The sequence below is a fragment of the Nicotiana tabacum genome, chromosome 7 (assembly GCF_000715075.1).
Source record: "Nicotiana tabacum cultivar K326 chromosome 7, ASM71507v2, whole genome shotgun sequence".
In the NCBI taxonomy this organism is placed as follows: domain Eukaryota; kingdom Viridiplantae; phylum Streptophyta; class Magnoliopsida; order Solanales; family Solanaceae; genus Nicotiana; species Nicotiana tabacum.
This window is the reverse complement of record NC_134086.1, coordinates 153867075-153878532: the sequence shown is the minus strand read 5'-3', so window position 1 is coordinate 153878532 and position 11458 is coordinate 153867075. Positions and strand designations below refer to the sequence as shown.

General features: G+C 31.8%; 1 protein-coding gene across 1 annotated transcript; it reads left to right on the top strand.

Annotated features, from left to right (window-relative positions):
* Positions 1-866: 866 nt before the first annotated feature.
* On the top strand, positions 867-10676 carry LOC107769229 (uncharacterized). The gene is made up of 10 exons (XM_016588434.2): positions 867-1032; positions 1126-1378; positions 1476-1547; positions 2670-2849; positions 3733-4110; positions 6895-6941; positions 7086-7347; positions 9033-9134; positions 9276-9464; positions 10104-10676. The coding sequence occupies exons 1-10, from the start codon at positions 1001-1003 to the stop codon at positions 10479-10481; spliced, it is 1893 nt and encodes a 630-aa protein (XP_016443920.2). The 5' UTR covers positions 867-1000; the 3' UTR covers positions 10482-10676.
* Positions 10677-11458: the final 782 nt, after the last annotated feature.

Below are 11458 nucleotides of genomic sequence, written 5' to 3'. Positions count from 1 at the left end.
CATATTATATATATCTAATTATATTTATGTAATATCTTTATAATATTAATTTTACATCTTAATTTTGACATATAATTTTGATAAATAAATTTTTGTACATATATTATTTTTATGTAAAATTATAAGTTAATTTTATTATAAGTTATAATTGTATAAATAATATATAACCATCACAAAAATAAAGGTGCAAATATAAAATATAAGATGTTGCTAAAATTGAAAATATATTTAAATAAAACTACATTAAAATTAGAAATACATTAGAATTGAAAATACATTAAATTAAAAATACAGAAAAATTGAAACTACATTAAATAACATATAGTTTAGTAGGGAGGTAAGTCGTTTCTAGATATACCAAAATCATTAAAGAACTGAGTGAATGAGGCAGATGATTGTATTATTTAAGAATTTATGGTATAAAATAATTTTATTTTAAATGGTTATATAAGAAAGAAATATGAATTATATGAGATGAATATGTAAAAATGAAAAAAAGATAGGATTTGCTTAATGAAAATAAAAAAATAAATTAAATAAAAAAAAATAATATAATATAAAAGAGAGAAAAGAATATAAAAAAGAATTTTTTTTAGAGTAATGGTTGGAGTTAGTTTGCTCTATTCTGGAGTAAAGATTCGGAATAAAGGATTGGAGATTAGCAGAAGAATAGGGAAGGGAGGGTCTGGCGGTGTGGGTGGGGTTATTATTTTTCCTTTTTTTTCTTTTAAAATCAATTTTTGTTTTTTTCCTCATAATCTATTTTGTTAATTATTATTTTGGACCCAAATATCAAATGTCATCACGTAATTCCTCAATTTACCACATTATTGGCGAGTGTATTAAGTTTTTTGCTGGTTATCAAAAAAGTGTCTAATTGATTCAAATTTTGAGTAGATAAGGTATCTAAAAGGAAAATCCGTACAAGTTTAGGGGAGAGGGGGTTCGTATGATTTTAATTGGTCTGGCTTTCTTCAAACCACAACTAACGATATTCTAAATGGCAGAAGAAATCAGAGGCGCAGCCACAAAGTACTGAATTTCTTCTTCTAATATTGCAACACTGCAAGTACTTTATATCTTATTATGCTCATACGCTGTATCTATAATTAATTGTTGGTGCAGGTATGCAGTAGTTACGGGGGCAAACAAAGGGATCGGATTTGAAATATGCAGGCAGCTCGCTTCTCAGGGAGTAGTTGTGGTTTTGACTGCTAGAAATGAGACGAGAGGGGTTGAAGCTGTGGAGAAGCTCAAAGGGTTAATCGGTTTGGCTAAAGAGAATGTGGTGTTTCAGCAGCTTGATGTTATGGATCCTTCCACTATTGCTTCTTTGACTGAATTCATTAAGACCCAATTTGGCAGGCTTGATATCTTGGTAAGAAGCATCACAAAAGCAATGTTACGTTGTTGATTGATTTTCTTGTTTATGATCAGAGCAATTTGGGAAATGATAGAGCTGTGGGTATTTTCAGGTGAACAATGCAGGAATTGGTGGAGTCACTGCAGATGCTGATGCCCTAAGAGCTATACAAGAGTCCAGTGGGGTAAGTCCTTTTAACTAGGCTTAAACTATCGATTAATTGTATTAATTGTATCTTAATACAAGACAGTTGGTTACTACTATCCGGTCCATAATAAGTGACTTTTTGGCCTTTGGCACACCACTTAAGAAAAGATATATTGACTAAATTACCCTTAATTATAATTTGCATAATGTTACCTTGACATTTTGGGTTATGAAAATAAGGGCAAATTTTGGAAAAAGAAAATTAATTCCTTCTTGATTACGTAAAAGTACATTTATTTTGGACCAAAATAAAAAGGCCAAAAGGTCACTTATTAGTTATTATGGACCGGAGGGAGTATATGACAAGTATCAGGTTATATATACTGGCACACTGACAATCAATGTATATAGGTTTGTTACCATTTTTACTAGGTCATCAATTAATGTTCATCATAGAGATTAGCTGTTAATTACTATAACTGTGGCCTGATTGTGTAAGTTTCGGATTGATGCTTCAAAAAGATTTACCTATAATTACCTTATAGCATAACTTACATGTATTTATAATTGCCGTTAGTGCATAGAAACGTAAACTCATATCGTTATGTATGTTTTGTAACATGTCTGAGAATTTACAACCCCACAACCCCAGAGGATTTATCATAATTAGACAGCCCTCAAATTAACTACTAGAGCTTTCTTTTATGCTAGATGTTTGATTAGATATTATATGTGCAACTTGATTTGGATATAGAGTTAACCATGAAATAGCTTTATGCTGTAGTCAAGAAACCAGAACAAGTCATGCTTTATCTTGAAATCTTTAGTTAGACTATCAAGCAACACCAGTGGCGAAGTCAGGAATTTCCCCAAAGGTGTTCAAACTTGAAAGAAGTAAAAAAATATCCCAATAAAGGGTGTTCATCATATGTTATATACCTCTAAAACCTAACTTTTTACCTATATATGCAGTGTATTTTTCCGACGAAGGGTGGTCAATTGACCACTCTTACCAGAGTGTAGCTTCGCCCCTGAGCAACACAATCAGTAGCCATAACTCTAACTTCCTGGAAAATTCATCTTTTGACATGTAATCATGAAACCCTTGGCTTTAGACTTCATCTTTTGCATCTTTAATTTGTCATTCTCTCTGCTATAGACAGGAGGGTCTCAAATCAATTGGAATAACATATTGACTCAAACATATGAGTTAGCAGAGGAATGTCTTGAAACAAACTACTATGGTGTGAAGAGAATGACTGAAGCATTTATTCCACTGCTCCAATTATCTAACTCGCCGAGGATTGTGAATGTTTCTTCCTCTATGGGAAGGCTAAAGGTATTAACCTGGCAACTCTTCTCCTCTTGGAATGGAAGGTCTAATCTACTGAAGTATCTCTATAGCCCTACTCTTATCTTTCGGATTTTTTTTTTTAAATTTTAATACATCTACATAGCTGCATTTTTCCGTTTAGCAGGATTTAACTTTTTAGGTTTTAGGCTTATACATGCTTGGCCTGTAGGAATGATGAATTCTGAAGTAAAACTATGCTTAAAACGTTTAGAACTACTCAATTCTGCCTTTAATTGTCTTTTTGAGAGAATCTAATGTATATGCCATCTATTCTTTTTAGATTGGAAAAATCATATATTACTAAAATCTTGCCGTTAACTACACCTTTGTTCTCATCAATTTATTGATTTTCTATATAATGTTCTTTGCCTTTAGCTTAAAGACTTATTCTTTTACTCTACTAGAAACAAAAATGAAGAAAATAGACGGAGGAAATCCTAATAGAGGCTGATTTTATTGTATATAAATCATGATCTGACCTTAGTCTTGTTAATTTCCCTTTTCTCTTTAAATGGTAAAGGGGGATCTTTGTCTGCATAATATGTTAACAAACATAGGAAACTTAATGTAATGTAATTAATTAAGCTAGGATATTTATCAGCAGCTTGATAGTTTAAAAGGAGAGTGCGGTGCACTAAGCTCCCGCTATGCGCGGGGACCAGGGAAGGGCCGAACCACATGGGTCTATTGTACGCAGCCTTATCCTGCATTTCTGCAAGAGGCTGTTTCCAAAGCAGCTTGATAGTTTCAATCTTATTTTTCATGTGGTGACAAGTTTGACATGCTTTCCTAAGTCTCAGTAAATCCATGTTGGTAATTGGATAATCCCTATGAGTAGCTGACTGAAATTCTCTAATTGCATTTCCAGAACTTGAAACATGAATGGGCTAAAGGAGTATTAAGTGACAGTGAAAACCTCACAGAGGAGAAAATACAAGAGGTGATAAATCAATATCTGAAGGACTATAAAGAAGATACCCTTCAAGCCAAGGGTTGGCCTTCTTTCATGTCAGCCTATATACTCTCTAAAGCAGCCGTGAACGCTTACACGAGTGTCATGGCAACGAAGCATCCATCTATCCAGATCAATTGCGTTTGCCCTGGTTTTGTGAAAACAGATATCAATTACAATCGTGGGTTATTGTCAATGGAAGAAGGCGCAGAGAGTCCTGTAAGGCTAGCCATGCAACCGGCTGATGGCCCTTCTGGTTTGTTCTTTGATCGGAAAGAAGTTTCATCGTTCGAATGAAAGTATGTTGTTCATTGTGTCCGTGTTGCTAATGATATACATGTTAGACTAGCATGTAATAATCTTCAGTGACATGCATTAACGTAAGTAATGTATGTTGTATGAAATGCCATTTCATATATATAGCATCTAAAATATAGGGTGAATAGAAGACTCAAAGAATGATTTGCCCTTAAAGTTTGTGAGTTTGCCATTAGCTTATATCTCTTGTAGTTTCCTCCATTGTTTAATACAAGCTTGAGTTGTCTTCTCCAAATCTTGGAACTTCATAAGGCACTAGCAAACTATTCATTTTATTCAAAGAACAGAAGAGCAAATTAATATTTTAACATTATCTTTCAGTCGTTTGATGAGCTAGGTTTTTCTGAAGAACCCCAAAAGAAAGCAAATTATATTTCAAATATTGTACACTAATCTGTTAAACAAATCACAATCAAGAAATTTGAGTCTTCTTTGTTTTATTATTATTTCTTCTCTTTTCATTGATAAAAATATGAACAAGAACTAAGTTTTTTCAAAGGTGGAAAACCCCAAATGCATTTAATGTCGAGATAAAGATAATGACATGGTATTGCGCCCTATATATATATATATATATATATATACTAGTCTTACGATACGCGCGTTGCGCGTGTACTCCATCTCAATGAGTATAAAAAATTTAAAAATTACATAAAAATATATTATAAAATAAAACATTAAAGAACTCTGAATTTTTGAAAATGATGATTGTTGACTGTTGATTTTATTTAGCTAACTTAATATAATTAAGAAAAAAACTCTGCCGTAGAACTTCTCAATCTTCACAATACAACATGAAAAGGACAAGAATATGAGAACATAAATTTTTCTACCATCAATGATGCCTTTAACCAAACACCCTAAAGTTGAATACTGGCTATTCCTAAATATATTTGTTACATGAAGGTGTAAGACGCAATAAAAAGTAGATCATATTTTCTCTACACAAAAATGTGGAGAAAGAACAAAGACAGAAGAGGACACATTTGGCTTATTTTATTCTCCATTAAAATAAACACACAGACCCATCTTTTAAAGGTAAAAAAAACAAAAGATATTTCGCTAACGCCACTCTATTCAATGGATGTAAAATTTAAAAAATTTATAAATATTACTATCTCCTCAATTTAGATAATATAGTTTGACTTGACATAAAATTCAAAGAAGAAAAAAAGAAGAAGACTTTAGAAACATATGGTTCTAAAAGCTTAAGGGGGAAAACTTTGTGGAGCCATGATATTTGTGTGGTTATAAAAGTTTCTCAATAAGAGTAAAATAGGTAAAATAAAAAGTTCAAAATTGAATTATTTCTAAATATAGAAATGTGTCATTCTTTTTGGTATAGACTAATAAGAAAAATGTGTCATTTGAATTGAAACGAAGGGAGTATTAAATAATTTATTTGACTTATATGATAAAAGTTTAATAATTTTTTTAAATTGTCAAATATTAAAAATAGACAGCAAAGTAGAGAATGATGTTGCTAAGCATGAAAACAATCTAGATAATTTTGAAAGCTCAGAACGTAGTACAAAATGACGTTGAGTATTCCAAACAGGTTAACTATATATAAAAAAAATAGCGACAAACCAAATTTGTAGCTAAATAATACAAATAAGCCGCTAATTATATATTATCAAAAAAATTCTATTTGTTTTGAGATGAGTTTATTTTTAACACAATGAATTAACAACGAGATTCTTTCTACAATAAATAGAACTTCGATTGTGTAGGGTTAAGTTCTTGGAAACGTAAAGTGAAAATTCACAATTAACTTCAAAATTTTAAATATTAGTCTATGTAAGATTTGTGAAAACTTTAGTGTTTAAATATCACGTCACCTTTTGTGATGCTCGAAAGAATACAGTTTATATAGGGAAAGAAAAGGAAATAGTCCTAAATATTAGGTCTTCTAAGTTCTAAGAAAAAAATTTAGGTATCGTGAAAATAAATAAATAAGACTTAAAATAATTCTAAGTAATAGCTAAAACTCAATTTAGCAATCCAATAACTTTGCTATAACTGTCCAAATTAATAAGTGAAATTTCCAAATAATCCCAAGTAGTAATTAGCCCGATGTCTTTTTAGAGTCTTAAATTGTATTCAAATAAGGAAAGAATATAAGCAAAATCTTAAGTCCTAAATACAGGAAATAATTAATGCCCAAAATTTTAGGAAAATAATTTAAATTATAATTTTGTCCAATATAAAATTTATTTTTAAAGGGTAAAAAATACGAACGGCACTTAACTTAAGTGAGGGCAGTAGAGGATGATTGCATTATAATTCAGTGACATCCTAAATTGTCGTACTAGTTGAATTATATACCAGAGAAATAAATATTTAATATTTATAAAACAATAAAACCAAAAAACAAGTGGAGACGCAGACTAACATTTTGAAATTCGTAGCTAAGCAAGTTGAATTAATGGCCAAGAAAAGCATAGTACTCGTTTAGCAATTTGCTTCTTCTAACCAAAAGAGAAAAACGTGCTTTCTTCAGTTCTTATCCACACAACCTGCACCAAAAACAGGGGATAAGACTAAAATATAGGAGTAATAAAAAACTAAATAAATTATAGCCTCCTTTAAATAATTTTCTCCATTACAATATTATATAATTCCGTCTTCCTAGATTTCAATAACCACCTTAGACTATTTTAAGCAAACGCAATACACTGATAAGTAACCCTTCTCAGACCCAAAAAACTGAATATAGCAAGAGTCCTTGAATCTAGAGAGGCTACTTATCATTGAAACTCAATTTCAACAATGGCAGAAAAAATCACCAGCCACGAGAACACAAGGTATTTACAAACCTTGTTATGTCTATTAAGTTTTATGTACTGATAGTAAAAAATTATTTACGGAATCAGTACGGTTATTAGGTAATTATAGGTAAATCTCTACTATAAGCATAGTAGTAATATTTAAGTTGTATGATCGATCAGGTATGCAGTGGTGACAGGGGGAAATAAAGGAATAGGATATGAAACATGCAGGCAACTAGCAAAGGAAGGAATAGTGGTAGTGTTGACAGCAAGGGATGAAAGGAGAGGAATTGAAGCTCTCGAAAAGCTCAAGGAAGAGTACTCAAGCAATAAAACTGATGATGATCAGATTTTATTTCATCAACTTGATGTTATGGATCCAGCTAGTATTTCTTCTCTTGTGGACTTCATCAAAACTAAATTTGGAAAGCTCGATATTCTGGTACTATTCACTACTATTATATTTATCACCCCATCACTTAAATCTAGGGCTAAGTTGGTTGGGTTAGTGATTTCCCACGTGAGAGACCTTAGATCCATTTTTTTCCCAGCAGCCTTCTCCTCGCGCTGGGATGTCTAGTGCAATTTATATTTTCTATGTGATTTGCGAACTATTGCACAGTAAATAGGGGCACACATCCGAAGGGTAGCGGCTGCTGAACCTGAGAATTTTCCCCCAAAATATCGTTTAGAAAAAAACAAGAAGTCATCTATTATTACTTTTTTCCAGATCCATTCTTCCTGTTTCAATGGATGAAGTATTAACTAATTAAATGAGCCATTTAAGGAAAGATAAAGGGTGATTAAATAATTACTAGTATTAAATGACTCTCTTAAGGGGTGTGTAAAACCCATAAAAACAATAACATGTGCTGGAGGGAACAGTAATTTTATTGTCAGTATGGTAAAGCTTCGTATATTTTTCTATTTACTTGTACTGAATTCTTGATGTTTTCATGTTAGAGATATATGAAGTTTAACCCTGCAAAATGTTATGCATGTGGTAAATATTATTACAGAACTAGGATATTTTGGCTGACTGGCTTATCCCTCGTTAGAAATGAATACTGCAAAGCTCCATATCTATGTAGTTAATCAAGTCGCAATGCATCTATACCGTAGAGTGCAATTTATCTTACTCCTATATACTCTACTCGCTTCTTCGTGTACGTAATAAGTAATTTTTTAGCTTTTTAGCATATCTCACTCTTAGAAAAAAGTATTTTGATTAAATTACCTTAATTAAACTTGCATATTGTTAACTTGACATCTTGAAATAAGAAAATAAGGAATTTTTTATTTAAAAATAACATTAATACTTGTTGATAATATGAAAACCAAAATAAAAAGATTTGTAGCTCTATTCAGTGATCAGTAGCCAAAGAAAGAAAGGTCGAGGAGGTGAAAAAGGTATAGGGTCCTTGAGATCTACAAAAGTTGGTGAACAGTGACATGCAATCTAATTTATTTAGGATTAACATTTCTTTTCCAAGTGAGGAAGCCCATCAGTTGTTAGATGGCCCCTTGAGATCTACAAAATAGATTCTTTTTGTGCAAAAGATAATATTCATTAATTAAATGTATGCGTACCGAGAGAGTGGTGCGTAGCTTGCACCATATTACAAAGTACTAAACTATTACTTGTATCTTCTACAGAATAGGTAACTTATGGTTATCATAGGAATTACTTGTACTTTTTTTATGATAGTGTAAATATTTCTTTATTATCGATGTATAATTATAAACTCGCTCACAAATTAGTGAAATAAGATATAACTTATGGGTACAGAGTCGTACTTAACATTGAAATTGTAAGATATACGATTAATATTTTATTAAATTTCCTACATCTTTTTTCAGTGCTATAGGTTGTCTTAGCAAGGTAGTCATGAGGGACAAAATATTTTAGTGCTAATTAGTTTTGGTTTTAATCTCTTGGGGTCGTTTGGTAGAGAACAAGTTATCCCGAGATTATAATGATGAAAATTATAATACAGAAATTAAATAATGATGAGATTATTTAGTGAATATATTTTTATTGGACTAAAAATGGGGTACATGGGTACATATTTCATATATGCTTTACTTAGAAATAAGAAATTATGAATGCTTCAATTTAATTTGCAGGTTAACAACGCAGGGATTGGTGGATTAATGGTAGAAGGAGATGTTGTTATAATAAAAGATTTAATAGAAGGAGACTTCGTAACCATTTCTGCTGAAAATGGGGTAAGATATATAGCCAATGCTAATATGTTATCCTAAATTAATTAGAAACAGTCAATGGTGATCTCTTTGATAATTTTCAGTTATTTTATGTCACAAATACATTCAAAGAAATAGTAACAAATTGAAGTAATTATTATGCAGGAAGAGGATGGTATTAAGAAATCAATTGAAGGTATTGAGCGTATTGTTACAGATTATGAGTTGACAAAACAATGCCTGGAGACAAACTTCTATGGTGCAAAAAGAATGATTGAAGCATTTATTCCCCTCCTTCAGCTCTCTAACTCCCCAAGAATTGTTAATGTCGCTTCTTTCTTGGGGAAGTTAAAGGTAATGAAATCATAACTGAATACTATTTCATAATATATGGACCCTCTGAATTATGTTGAGTTTAATTTCTACATACTTATAATAGTGGTAGCAAATGGCCTGTTTGGGCTGATCAAGATAGATTGACTCATTGCCCAATTCTGCCTAAATGGTTAAGATAGGCTAAACACAACCCATCCAAATTGACCCAAATCTTTGCAATATTTTCAACTTTTAAACAAGCATTATAAAATATTCTTACATATATAATAATATTTTTCGTAAATATCATTTTGGAATGGTTTACGATGATGATTTTTTTTTCTTTTTTTCCTGTTACTTGTCTTATGTTTTGAAAAAATGTTAATTTATGCCTAATGATTTATTTCCTCAATTTCGATTTAAAACTTTATTTGATAGTTCCTTATCGTATAATACTAACAAAAATCAGAATAATAAAAAAAGTAGTAAATCATGGGTTGATCTGGGCTACTGAAAATAAATGGGCTTAGTTGGGTTGTGCCCAAATTTAGCCCATCACTAAAGTAGCTTATGTCCAACCCACTAAAACCTAACGGATTGGGCGGGTCAAATGGGTTTGTGCAACTTTTGCCACCCTAAGTGATAGTGTACTCCTAACCGTTTTCCGCTATTCTACAGCTATTGTGCAACCAATGGGCTATAGGAATGCTAAGTGATGCTAAAAGCCTGAGAGAAGAAAGGGTGGATGAAGTGTTGAATGAATTTATAAAAGATTTTAAAGAGAAATCAATAGAAGCCAAAGGATGGCCAACTTATTTCTCAGCTTACAAAGTCTCGAAAGCATCCCTGATTGCTTACACAAGGGTTTTAGCTACGAAATATCCAAATTTTCGGATAAATTCTGTGTGTCCTGGATTTTGCAAAACAGACGTGAACTGCAATACTGGGAGCTTAACTGCTGAAGAAGGTGCTGAAAGCTTGGTGAAGCTTGCTTTGGTGCCAAATGATGGACCCTCTGGTCTCTTCTTTTATAGAAAGGAGGTCACCTCTTTTTGAGCATTGCCATATCCAACTATTGGTTTGGTGTCTGAGTCTTATACATGTAGTGAAAACATGTATAGATAAAGTTAGACATACATTTTTAAAATTCACGATCAAGTTAGAAGTTGCGATGTTTGAATTAAAAATAATGTCTATATTTTGGTATGTGCCAGTACTTTTTAAATTAAAGGATGCATTCCTCCTTCCTTATCTATGGGTTTATTATTTTGTCGTTTTTTCGATGAAAATCAAAAATAGTCAGATTTACAAGTGGTAATTAAAAAATAGCCACAATTTTAAAAGTAAATGAAATTTAGTCACTTTTCATGTAAAGATAAATCTGAACGAAAATACTGCTCAATTCCGAAAAATATTACAACGTAATGTACTGGAGTTCCAATATAATATACTGGACCTCCAGCATAATAGACTGGAGTTCCAGCATAATATGCTAGAAGTTTATACACACGTGCTCCAATCTCCAGTATATTATGCTGGAACTTTACGTGTGTTGGAGTTCCTAGAAGCTCATACACAGGTGCACCAATCTCCAGTATATTATGCTGGAACTTTCCGTGTTGCAGCAAAATAGTGACTATTTTTCAATGACTTTGCAAACACTGGCTATTTTTCAATTACCAGTCGAAAATTGACTAACACGTGCTATTTTCATAATTTTATTAAAATTCACCCGAATTTAATAAATGTAGATTTGAACTCAAAATTTTAATGTGCCCGTCATGTTTTGAACTCTAATCTATGCCATCAGTTTTGAGTTTGTAATTTTTGTATTTTGGGATTTCCATCGAATGAATTTTGGGATCCCAGTGTTCCCATTGTCACAACGTGGGCTATATATAGATTCAACTAGAGATAATGCATACTTTGTTCTTTCCATAAAAATTAAGAGGATAAAAAAACACAATTCCAAGGAAGAGAATTATCATTGAAGGATGATGTTTTTAGTTTTGACCCCAACTATAATGCTTGCA